This window comes from Pomacea canaliculata, linkage group LG10 (genome assembly GCF_003073045.1).
Source record: "Pomacea canaliculata isolate SZHN2017 linkage group LG10, ASM307304v1, whole genome shotgun sequence".
Lineage (NCBI taxonomy): Eukaryota > Metazoa > Mollusca > Gastropoda > Architaenioglossa > Ampullariidae > Pomacea > Pomacea canaliculata.
In genome coordinates this window covers 24,290,726-24,303,731 of record NC_037599.1, presented here as the reverse complement: position 1 = coordinate 24,303,731, position 13,006 = coordinate 24,290,726, and the positions used below count along the sequence as shown (strand labels likewise).

Sequence of the window (13,006 nt, the reverse complement as noted above, 5' to 3'; positions counted from 1 at the left end):
AGTTGTACCTGGGAGCTTAGTACAACATAGTATTATGCATTTATCTGTCTGTCCTCTTGTCTTCACAACTTGCTTACCTGCTCTCCCCTCAGTGCTTAAGCTTTAAAAACACTCGAATACTCACATACTCACGGACTCACACACACACACTCACCCATCACTACTTTCTAAACCCCTCGCGCGCGCACACACACAAACACACAAACACATGTGACGTAACGCGCGTGCCAGAGTTTGATTCTATTTTTATTCACTGTACAAGAATGGCTTTCATTCAGCGGATGTCCGAATGTAGCCGACAACGTATCTTAAAGGTTTATTTCAGTAAAAGTGCCAACAGCAGAGGTACAAAAATATTTTTTCCATCTGTGACCTTGACAGCGATAAAACTTTCCAAAGTTGATTCATCTTCACCGCCACAGGTGAACAGTCGTGACAGGTCGTTGCTATGGAGACTAGGTCAAATACTGGGCGTTTGCAGTTCCAACAACACAACAAGCACATATCAGGTAAAGTCTCTCTCTTCTCTAGCTCTCCTACTTTCTCTCTCTCTCTGCCTCCCACACACACACACGAACGCACGCGCACGCACGCACGCGCACCCATACACGCGCTCACTTGTCTTGTAGTACCGTGGATCGCAGGATATCGGGTAGAACATGTCCATGTACACAACTCACAGCCAAAATGCATGGAATTGCTTTCATTTCGAGAGATTTCATGTGTACAGAGCATCGTTGAGTAGGTCTGCTCAAAAAATATTCTAAACTGACATCCTGATAACTGTAGCAGAAAAGGCACAGGTAGTATGTCATAGAAAAAATGTACAAAAATATATTTACATGATTCCTCATATCCGTTAAAGATTTTAAAGATGATCGTCAATAAATAGTTTACAAACTTGTAATTTAATAAAACTATTAAGTAGGCAATAAACGTGGAAAATTTTTTTTAAAAAAAAACGCAAGATGTGAACCTCACCTCAACTAATTAGCAAGTCTTCCTGGAAGTCTTCGACTTTTATCGAATAACATGTAAAGGGGAAAATTATAGGGCCGATAAAATTTAGTAAAAAAAAAAAGAAAAAAAGAAAAGTCATTTAACAGTTTTCATAATGTCACATCTGAACGACTGACGAAAATATCAGTCATTCAAGTTTAACATTTGACTATTTCTGAGAGCTGCTTCTCCTTCCTGCGGAATAAAATCTTGAATATTAATGAGACAAAATTAATGCACGAGCCACAGTATCAACAAGTACATACTCTTAATTTACAGGAAAAAATGCAGTAAAAACAGTGATTAGATAACAGGATTGCCCATCTACACAGAGAGAGAGAGACTGAGACTCTAGTTACATTTTGTACAATAAGAAAAGTTGTATCAATGAAAACATCAACAAAATGTCAGGAAAGATGAGTTCTTACAGTCAAATTATGCAACATCTGAGACCAAGCTGTCAGGTTCGCTCACAGCAGTGCGTAGGGCAGCTGACAAATGTAAATGTTTCGCAAGGAAATATTTATGTTTGTACTCTCACAAAATATTTCACTAAAAATTTGTAAGATCTTTGACAGGCCTTCCAAGAAAACGACGAAATCCTATGTACAGCACATTACATATGGAAAATCTGTTTCTCGATGAAGAATAAATAATGGAATAAATGATATACTATTATAATTGTACAAGAAAACTATAATACAGAGTTGTCTCTTAATTAAAAATGCTTTGCTAATAGTTTACAATATGCAATGAAAGACAGTTCATTCACGATCAGTGGGAGGTGGGAGAGAGGGGAGTGGTACTAAAGTTAGAATGTTTACATCAACACCAGGCCATCTATAGCAACTTAGTATAACGTATTTCCACGTAGCCTTGATGACCTTTGACACCTTTCCTTCCAGTTCTTAACCCCGCGACTCCCGCTTCCCCGGCTCTCGTCACGAGCATCAAGTCACGTGTCTCGCGAGCTGAGACACCTTCCGCCTCACAGAACTTTCCCGCAGCGCGATTCCGATTTTATTATTTGTTTTGATAAATACTCTGAAGCTGGTGTAGAGGCAGGATACAAACACATGTTGGCAAAAATTAGGAAAACAATGTAGGAAATATGTTATAAGCAATGGGTGGTTGAGTCACCAGCACTAAAGCTCGGCATGATTAATTAGTCAGATAAGTTTATTTTCTACACCAGTGAGTGCACGGACTATTTCTTGGCTCAGATCCTGTTTGTGTAAGGCAACAAGCAATACACAAGTTTCCTGAAAGTAGAAATGTTATTGTTTTATCAAACAACTTGCTGAAAGAACCCACAGACATGTCTGTTTGAAGTCGCTCACCACACAGGGGGACATGCTTTAAAGTTCTTACTGAAGGTTCAGGGGGAGGTTCGGCCACAAAACTGTCTCAGTTGTTCAGTTTAGGACCTGGTGAGCAGTGGACTGGTTCTTCCTCCCATCCTCACTCCAGCACCTCCACTACTCATGCAGAGGATGGTTAGGATAAGATGTGATACCGAGCTGTAAGTCCTAGCCCATAATACTTACAACTCACCGAACCAGGTGGGTTTTTTTTTTTTCTCGTGATTAGTCCGATCAAAAAATATATAATATTGCTTTTATTAATGGTGGGATCGTGGAAAAACCTCCTTGTGTTGAAATATGTACTAATACGAAGCAGAACCGAAGAGCGCGTGCGTGTGTATGTGTGTGTGCATGCGCGTGTATATGTGTGCGTGCATGCGCGTGACCCAGGTACTTATGTGAGTTGTTTTGCTGGGAGCATCGGCCATGGCCTGTGCTTGATAAGAGCGTGGCAGGTAAGAGAGGGGCCAGGTGTGCGCACAGTTGCAAGTCATTCATTACACTTCATACAAAGGCAGCGACAAGAAAAGCGAACAGAAGTAAAAAAGACAAAGTGTATTTCACACGAGACTGTGCTAATTGTTCACACACGCACGTCTGACACACACACACCACTAAAAAGTGCATGATAGCTCCCCCCACAATGCCTTGCAAACCTCATCAGCTCGGTGCCAAGGAGACAGAGCCGTGGACATCCTTCAGATCAATCACCAGGAGTAGTGAGTGGAGAAGTGCACTCAGTGACCTCACACCCATTTCAACCTTTTTGTGTCGGGGCCTGGTGCCTGAGTGCATTTGCTTACATTGAGTTTTCTTTCTGTGATTGTGGGTTGGTTGTGAAACCTTGCTGTTCCTTTAGTGCACTTCATTTTCCAGTTTCGTTCACTTAATAATGAGGTTTAGGAAAGAAGGAAGGCAGAAGTAGTTGAAAACGTCGGGGAGTGAGTCCTTCTGGGGGAGGGGGGTATGCGAGGGGAGTCCACGTCTCTTCCCGACACCTCCCCGGGGGAAGGAGCATGGGGTCGGCTACCCATTCAGCATTGCGGCGAGTATGCTGTATAATGCACGAGTTCGAACCCGCAAAAGGTGCATGCCTCCGACCATCCTCCCCCCTTCCCATGGAGACTTTCTACGAAGGATGTAAGGGTCACGTGATACTGAGTTACGAGACTAACTTGCGCTCTTTCTCTCTTTCTCCCCCTAAACACACATACACCAACAACACTCCTTCCTCCGTGTCTGGAATGGTCCTGGCCTGTTGGCGTGCTGACAGGGGCTTGCGGTAGGAAGGTAGGAAGGGGGGTGACCCATGGTGACCTGTGTCGCCAACATTATACATGACTCCAGATACAACATGCGATGAACCCTGCAGTCTTTCCCGACAGGACAAATAAAACACAAGAGGGAAGAGATGTTTTCCCCATTCTCGAAGTGAACGGTGGTTTTTTTCCTTCTTCTTAAGTTTTATTGTGCAGTGACATATCAATTAAATGTATTTTGGCTGCCAATTTCCGCTGTGAAACTTCACCCCGCAAAGCAATTGTGGCATTTACTCATCCTCTACAAGGTGGGTGGGGGTTAAAGGTTCACACTGTTGTGAATCGCTCTCCATTACCCTCCTCTTCACCCCGACTCTGTCCGCAGGCATGCGTGGTTCTAACCCACCCTGAGACCTCAACCCTCTAACCCTCCCCCTACCCCACGTTTAACCCAATGTTCAGCAGCAGCAGCATCACCATCCCAGGAAGATGCAGTGCAGGCCAGTGGCCCGATGGTCTGTGTAGTACAGCCGGGATTAGAAGAGTGTACAGGTGGGGAGGAGAAGAGGAGGGGAAACCTCTCCCATCATGTAACAAGACAACCTCGCAGCTACCTCGACATCTCTGTCCTTCCACACTGTCCCTTCATTCCCTCCCTCACACTATGTGGACTCTGGGTGGATGCTTTGGCTGCCAGTGGTTCGAGGGACAGCCATTGGGGGGGTAGGGGTGGGGCAGAAGAGGACACGGCAACAGTCGTGTGTTACTCTTTTTCTTGCTTCTTACAGGAGAGAGAGAGAAGTTAAAAGACGAACTGCAATATTCAGAAGGATCAGTTAATACATGAAGCCAAAGGTCACGATGTGTTAGTTGAGTTCACGTGGCCATCCACCCTGACATCGTCTGTCGTGTACCATCTGGCCATGTCATGTTCCGGTTTCTGGTGCTTGCTGCTGTTGCCATTAAGTTTTACAGACGATAACCATAGCAACATGTAGTGTTCCTGCTTCAAATGTTCCCCTCCAGTACATGGATCGTAGTACATGGATTATTCTCTATACACACCTATTTAAACCTGTGAACATCTTTTCTTCTTGTGACCCTGTAGGATAGTCTTAAATCCGCCAAAATATGTCTGGAATACAGAAAATACACAGCGCATGCGTGAAGTCAGAGGAATGTGAACAGACGACAAGATGGCAAAGATGTCCACAAAGCGAGAGATAACCGCTCGAAAATGACTGAAGAACGGAGGATGAACAAAGTTGGCAGGAGGATACTACAAGAAGCAGACATGGAAAAACTGGGTGATGAACGTCAAGAGAAAGGTCAAGGGAACATGGGGCATAGGGCACGGGGCAGAGGGCGTTCAGAGAGTCCGGAACTTTGTGACGACCGTTTTTAGCGAAGTCTTACGCAAATCTTCCGGCTTCCTTGTTTTCGGGGAAAACATCACACATAACCGGTTTCCTTAGCCCTCCTCCCCCATCCCTCTTTCTTGCCCTCCCCAGGCCTCCTTCCCCATCCGCCCCCACGTCATCGCTGGCTAACCTCTGTACAGCACGTGTACCGTCATCACACTCATGTACATCCTACATCTCGTCGAGGGTTCACGCGGCAAGGCGGCGTTACTTATGGTAGTCACGTGACTGGGTTTCACTTTGGTTGCCTGACGACAGACATCTCCTCGCCTTCAGAATGCATTTTTCCCTCCACATCTGGAAAACGTTGATGGCCAAAGCTACCACGTGGTCCAAACAGAATTCGTGTAGATTCATTTCGGCAAAACCGATTATGAAAACCTTGGAACAAAAAAATAATAATAATAATAGATATGAAGACAGGATCGACAGACGCAGATAGAAGGAAGGAGATTCGTGCTGAATTGCATGACACAGTCCGACACAGAGTTGTTGTCGCGATGTGTGGCCACTGTCCTACACGGATATGGACAAAGAAGCAACAGTTGTGGTTGCGCCCCTCCCCCTCTGACAAAGTCGACGTGGTCAAAGGAGGACACATTCATTTAAATGCAAGCTCGGGGAAGTCGAGTTCGCTTGGGCTGATCCACCTGCGAAATATATGTTGACACGCGACATCAAAGGTCAAAGTGCAAACACTGGTCCCGTTAAGACCGTTTCACAATCTTGCAGCTTCAGGGACAAGGTGGATTTATTGCCGGATGAAAGGGGAGGACCGGAAAAAGCGAAATAGTTCAATAAAAAATTTAAAGAGAAGTGGAATAACGTGAGGCATGTAAACTGTTACAAGAGGACGCTGTTCGTATTGTACAACCATTCCACAGGTCTGTCACTTCCCAGGTACATGCAAGCGCAGTGTTTGATTATCTTGGCTCGACAGGGCAAAGACCAGATGTCCACAGCTGCTAGCCATTCCTAAGTATGCTTCAGAGTAACCAAGGAAACGTATGATTGAATGACACAGGGCCTAGTGCTATGTACCTAACAACATGAAGATCGACTACACATCTCACTAATGTGCCATTGGACTGAACAGTGAAAGTACAGCCATGAAAATGTTCTATGAAAAGTTGGATCCAGGCAAGAGAACCATTTGGAATGCTTCCAGAACATTGGACTCAGCAGCCCTTAGTCTCGTACAGAGTTTGTAAGGTTGCCGGACTTTGACAGAACATTCCAGCTGTACTAGGACAAACTCGTGCACTGCTAACACAAACATCAAGAAAACTGATTGAACATATTCAGGGTGACCCTTGACATTGCTACATTAACTGCTTGACTTGCCTGGGACTAGTCCTCTCACACCGCCGCTAATGTTGTCGGAGTGTCAAAGTGCACAACTTTGATGTCCTACACTCATTAATTAATTAGGATACAGGATATGAATGGTGGAGTAATGTTCTTCATGCATTCAGTCAGCCTCGACTTGATCACAGTCGTGGTTCGTCAATAACTAATTAGAATATCAGTTTGCGATTACATTTCAGGTGATCAGGTGATCAACCATCCATAGGATGACTGCACTGTAATAAAATAAATAAGTTGTTTCATAAAGTATTATTACAAACTTGAACCTGGGAGGTCTCGTTATAAGATGGCAAGATGTGGATGCTTGGCTAGATGATGGCATGAAGTGGATGTCTGGCTATGGGCTGCCTGATGGGATGTCCACAGAGCACCACAAGGAGGGGGGGTAGGATACAGAGAAACTAAACTTCCACACATACGGACCCATCTTGTAACTATGAACTGAACGGAGGAAAAAAGGGTTCTTATTCAGAAGATCTCTTTAAAAGTCGCATTCCTCGTGCTTTCCCTAAACACCTTTGTTAACCTACAAGAAAACATTTTACGAACCATCATTTTGCCTTCGTCCACTGCGCCGTGAAAATAATTGCTCTTTGAGGATCTTTTACTAGTTTCTACACGAAAGCCCGTGTCGGTAGCAGAATTGGAGAGTGAGTGACAACTTAGTGAAGGCAGGTTAGTTCACTAATGTCTCAGAAGGTATTCAGTCACATTACAAACAATTATCTTCATTATTTGTCTGTTTCATCATTAGCAGGGAGTGAGAGATGGAGAGCAGGCGTCTTCAGATGGTGTAGTGAGGCGGTGCATGGTGTTGCAATGTTCCTCTGCACAGTAACAGAGGGCAATGGGGACCATTCTATCCCCCAGCCCCTCTCTCACCATCTCAGATTCACATTAAGATGCTGCAAGAAAAACATTCGGATAGGAATTGTGCGCTCAAGTCGGCATGTGAGCATTTGCCAAACTTGTCACGAAAAGATATTTTTGTCTCAGTTCACGGTTAGCTGAAGGCAGTGCTTTTCTTCACGTGCTCAAGGAGCACAACCAGAATTTATCCAAGATTGGTGCCAGAAGATTTGGAAAGAGGGGTGGGGGACTAGTATTTTTTGGAAAGGTTGCCTGGCAACTGCAGTGACATTGGTTGTCCTTTCTTTGTACAACCACATGAGCCACGCACCGACGGATGAGGAAGAAAAAAAGTATTTACAGCTGTTGGACAACTAGGTTGACTTTCGTGTGAAAATAATTATGCAAAACGGCGATTAAAGGATTTGTGGGACACATTTTCCTAACATTTATGTCCGAGTATTTCACGAGCTTATAAATAAACATACAAACACATCTGGAAAAGCACGATTGGCTAAGACTAGGAATCGTTTTGCAATTTCACTCATTTTACTTTGGTTTTAACAATAAAACTCGGGTATCTTACTGCGACCAAGTAAAATGAAACTTTCCAGGTAAAATAACAGGCAATGCAAGCAAGAAACTATATCAATAACAGACCAGACTAGATTATTGCATAGGACCTTATACTTACAGGAATTCTTCTTATTAGAATATTCTTCAACAGTTGAAATTATGATCGTCACCTTTGTCCTCACATTATCTGACCTCTTTGGCAAGAATTCCTTCTCTAAAAGTTTAATTCAAGCAATTGTAAAATTAGCAGCTTTATGTTAAAGGCACAAGAAAAGACTGTTTGTCAGTTTATTTGTCTTCACCCTACTCAAGCGAAACGCCAGAGAGTAAGAAGAGATTACTTCCCATGGGACCATAACTCCGCGATTACTTCCACTGAGATGGGAAGAGGGCGGAAGGAAGCTTGTTCTCCAGTCTGTAAACAGGAGGATGGCAATGGCTGGCAGAGGGAGCTAGGGTAAATGTGCGACATTCTGTTCTCGATGTGAGCATGGCAGGAAGTCTCTCTCTAGTTCTTATAATGAGGAACATAAGAAGATAGGTATATCAAACTACATTACCATGTAATTCTCTCAGATCTGTGTGGGTTGTTAATCTTCGCTTTGCGTTCATCTTTTCTTGCTTTCTCAAGAAGAATCATCATTCGTATCAATTATATTTGACCATGTGACAGGAATTTCATGGCAAACGAGATCAAATACGGAAGAAAACGGGGATTGGCGCGAACGAACGACCAAGAGAGAGGGGGAAGGGTTAGAGGGGAGGGAGAAAGAAAGGAAAAAAAACCAACTAAAAAGTCGCTTTAGTCAGGAGCTGGCAGTCCCGTTACATTCCGGTAGATTGAACCCGGAAGTGAAAACTACAGAAAATGCGAGATGCTTAGCGGAAATAGAGGAGTTCACCCTAATATAGAAACATAAACATGTTGAACTTGTAGAGATTTCAGTAGGTGTGATGTCAAAGAGCCACTACTGGACACAAAGTGCAGTCCATCCAGTGGTCTTTGTAGAACTTTGGAGAAGTTTCTCCGGTGAGATCTAGAATATATTAGAGGCCATGTATCTATCTTCTTTCCCATTTATTGGTTGAAGGTCTGTGGACTAAGGGAGTCAATAAATAAATACTTTTGAAACACATATTGGAACGGTGAAAATATAGATTATGAAGTTTTGAAGGTGTGAAAATGAGAGGACGGTATCTGGTTGAAAGGCCATCATCAAATTAGAGATACAACTGTTGCTATTGACCACGGATGAAGCTAGATAAGGCACTTACAATTCTGATTAGCAATAAACTTACTGGTACACTTTCAAAAAATTCATGTTTCAAGTCTCAGAAATTCAAACATGTAAACAAGCGACAACCAAGAATATTGGATGCTTGTCACTTCTAACCTTTGACCTGAAAGCCGTCAAAAATGCTTACATAGCTTAGTCAAAAGAACAGACTGAGATACAGAGAGAGAAACAGTTGTTGCTATAAACATTTTATCATCGAAATGCAAACTTGTGAGACACATGTTGAGCGAGGACTGTGCCACGTGTAACAATTCATCCCTCTACTGAGATGTGAAACTATATTCAATGCTGCTAGAACCAAAGGCAACTCGTGAGCTGCTCAGTCAGTTTTTCTCACCTACAAGATATCCACAAAATAAATACCTGACCAACCAGGAAAGGACGAGGTCTACGGTAGGATGCAGCGACTCAAAGCCACATCAGCGCGAAATGTTCACAGCAATTCACAGCAGTGTCCAGCGCTGGGCCCAGTCCACCGTAGTCCACAGTTTGGTGGACTTTTCTGGGAGGAATATTTGTCAGTTAGTCAGTTTTTCGATTCGTCCTGATGACTCATCCTTCCTCCTTGAATAAACACTTCACGAAGGTAATCATGACGGTTTTTTTCTTCTTTAAAGCTGTGTACCTGAGATCCAGTCCCTGTCTTGGACTGGGACATGGCCCTTAAAGCTGAGAGTTTGTCCGTTTGTGTGCGTGTCCGCACAGTTCGTGGTCCTGCACTTCAAAGCGTGGCAGTCAGCGCCGACACAAAGTAGGAACTGTCAAACTCGTAGCCGTCGCCATCTTGCATGAGACAGAGGTCTTCGCCCAGACTGTTCACGTGGCTGTCTATTGGGGTCGCCATCTCTTCGCCGGAAGCAGACACTGCGCCGGCGCAGGAAGTCTCACTGCAGCTGGACATGCGCGAGGCACCATCGCTAGGCGAGGGCGTGACCTCACTGGCAGAGACTGGGGTCACCCCGGGGTCATACATGCTGCACGGACCGTACATGTAGGCCGTGTAGTCGTAGCGGGGAGTGTCGGCGACCACAGGATAGTAAGCGTTAGCGGAAGTGACCTCATCACCGGAACCGTAACTGAAGCTGCTTCCGTACAGGTACTGATCGAACTCTCTGACGTCTAGATCGGCCAAGCGTTCCAGTTCACTGAATCTCTCCAGCGGAAGACCTGTTGTGTTCTCGGCCTCGGGGCAGCCCCGTGACCCCTGCTCGCTAACGAAGCTGAACTGACTAGCGTGCTCGTACGCATGCGCAGAAGGATAAGAATGATGCATGCGTGAGTCGAATGCATTGTTTGGCTTGGTGTACGCAGAATGAGGCTGCTGCTGATGTGGCGGAAAATAAACTGCCGTTCTAGTTTGCACCTGGCACACCACGGCCGGCTGCGGGAAATGTTTCAGACGCGGGGAGAGCGAGAGTGCAGTTGGCCTGCTGCAGCTTCCTCGCTGGAGGACGAGGACACGCTTGCGGCCGCGGTGTGGTTGTCGTAGTTGTAGGTGGTGAGAGGCCGGCGCGGCTGCGTGACGAGGGAGCGTAGTGTCACCAGACTCTCGCATGTCTTAGACAGGTTGGTGGATGTCGGCGTGGGCAGGTACTCGTTGCCGCTATAACTCATCGCCCCCATCCCTCCGCCATTGCTGTTCTTGTCCAAGGGGACGTCACCCTCCATGCCACTTCCGCCGCACTGCATCAGGCTGGAGTATGACTGGATGGATTCCGACACGGAAGTTCCACATTTAGGACTTTGGTGAGGCGTTCGCGAACCTCGCATGGGCGACCCCCGCAGGTGGTTCTGACCCTCTTCGCTTTTTACGGGGAACTGAAACACGCAGTCTCCGCCAGTGTCCAGAGGCGACCGATCGGGAGTTAGGATTCCGCAGGGGGTGGCCACCTTTTCCATCCCTAACGTAGCACCGTGTCTGCTGCGCCCCATGTGGTTGTCCTGGTAACGGCAAGGGACGGTGGAAGGAGAGGCTGAGGTCAAGGCCGGTCCTGCCTCGTTCTGAGGTTCAGAGAGGGCGCGCCTGCACTTTTTAGAAGCTGCCTCGCAACGACGACGCTTCTTCTGCGCTTCGGGACTGGATGGGGGCGAGGAGTCGGGGGTGTTGAGGAGGTTGGAGAGGATTGACGACGTGGTCGCAGACTTGAAAGGAACTTCAAAGCTCTTGCCCTCCTGCTTGACCATGCACTCTCCGCCAAACTCACTCCGCTGCTGTCGTCTGCACTTTCACGTCGCTCTCCTCCATCTTCATCTCTCCAAAGCCCTCGCCAATCGCTGTCGATGTCATCACGTGGCCTGGACGTGCCTGAGCGTCACCGCCATGACCCGCAGCCAGCCCCACACTTGACGTAGCCTCGGTCTTCACCACTTCCGGTCCCGCAGTGAGAGCCAAGGTCCTCTTGCACACTCGTTTCGGGTGCTTCCGACGGCGGGGCTTGTATTTGTAGTCGGGATGCTCCTGCTTGTGCTGCTCACTCAGTCTCTCGGCCTCCTCCACGAACGGTCGCTTCTCCTCCACCTTCAGGCTCCGCCATTTCTTACCTGCGACAACAAAAATATTTATCAGCTTTATCTTGACATACGTGTTTCCTTTCTGTTGTTATTTTGTATTTTGTAGAGACTCCTTTCCATCCTACCTTTAGTTTTTGTGTGCGGTACTAACAGATAATTTAGTCTCCTTATCTGTGACAGTAAGATAAAACTATTCATCAGTTTGCAGCTGACGTACCCACATCTATGATCTATGCTCTACTTCATACATCATCTATACTACTCTGGCAGTTGGATTTTGCCCTCCTAGGCTATACATATATCTGTCATACTCTTTGTCTAGTTCCTTTAGCATCCTCCCTTCAGTTACTTCCTGTATGCGCGGAACTAACATGTTTGTCTAATACAGCAAAATGCAGCGCCGACTGTAGTAATACTGTGAAGAAAATAAACATTAACAGCATCTCAGCTTATTGGAAAATACTACACATGTTGGCTAGGATACAGGTAAAGACTCGTTTGGACAGGTAGCCAGTCAAAATGTAGGGACCGGACTTTATTTACAGTTTGTGCGAACGTTACATGGCGACAGTGGGATGTGAGAAAACACTTCATGAAGTGAAATAGAACTTGTGACGATCGACAAACGGTAGTCAAATGAACTCAAACAAAATAAACCAAAACAAATACCTTAATGTAGTTTGTAACACTTACTATGACAGTTATTCTGGACAAGAACATGGGAAAATAGAAAAATCGATTATTACTAGTAGCCGCATACAAACAATCACGTGGTCATAAAAAGTCCGATACACTTGAAATGTGTGCTGATAGTTTGAAACAAATCAAAACATAACATTTTTAAGCCAGCCGTAAAACATTTTGCAATTCACAGTAATGTTCCAAATATAAAAATCACAGAAATACAATTTATTCCTCCCACATTCCGCAGAACTTGACTTTAGTAAAACTGTTTGAGTTGGCAGGTAGAACTGGCAACATTGTTGGTGGAAATGTATTGCTGGTTTTTGTTATTGCCTTAAACATGTGTTTCTTACTCAGGTGGCCTCCTACAATGAGGTGGTCCTTGGTACAGGCGTCTATTAACCTGTGGTAGACCTGATACCTGTGTCCGCGGCATCCAGGTACCCGCTCACCTCACCAGGTAGAAAGCTATACCATCATGTTCTCTCAGTATCAGTCTCACCTTACTTATCGCTCACCTGGACAGTCATTGGTCAGCCAGGACCACGTGGGTGGTATACTGTCTACAGTTAGAGTTATAGCATGAGAATTATTGTGAATTTAAAACTTAATACAAATATTTTGAGTTTGTTGTGAACGCGGAGACTGAGAAATTCCAGGATGATGACCTTTGTTTC

The 13,006-nt window shown here is 45.3% G+C and overlaps 1 protein-coding gene across 1 annotated transcript in view; it reads right to left on the bottom strand.

Moving 5' to 3' along the window:
- Positions 1-228: 228 nt before the first annotated feature.
- The window catches only part of LOC112573438 (putative transcription factor SOX-15), a 29,689-nt gene continuing 16,911 nt past the window's right edge, over positions 229-13,006 (bottom strand). The window contains exon 3 of the mRNA XM_025253813.1: positions 229-11,675. Coding sequence (XP_025109598.1) covers positions 11,335-11,675 — 341 coding nt within the window. The 3' untranslated portion in view covers positions 229-11,334. The remainder of the gene's footprint in view (positions 11,676-13,006) is intronic.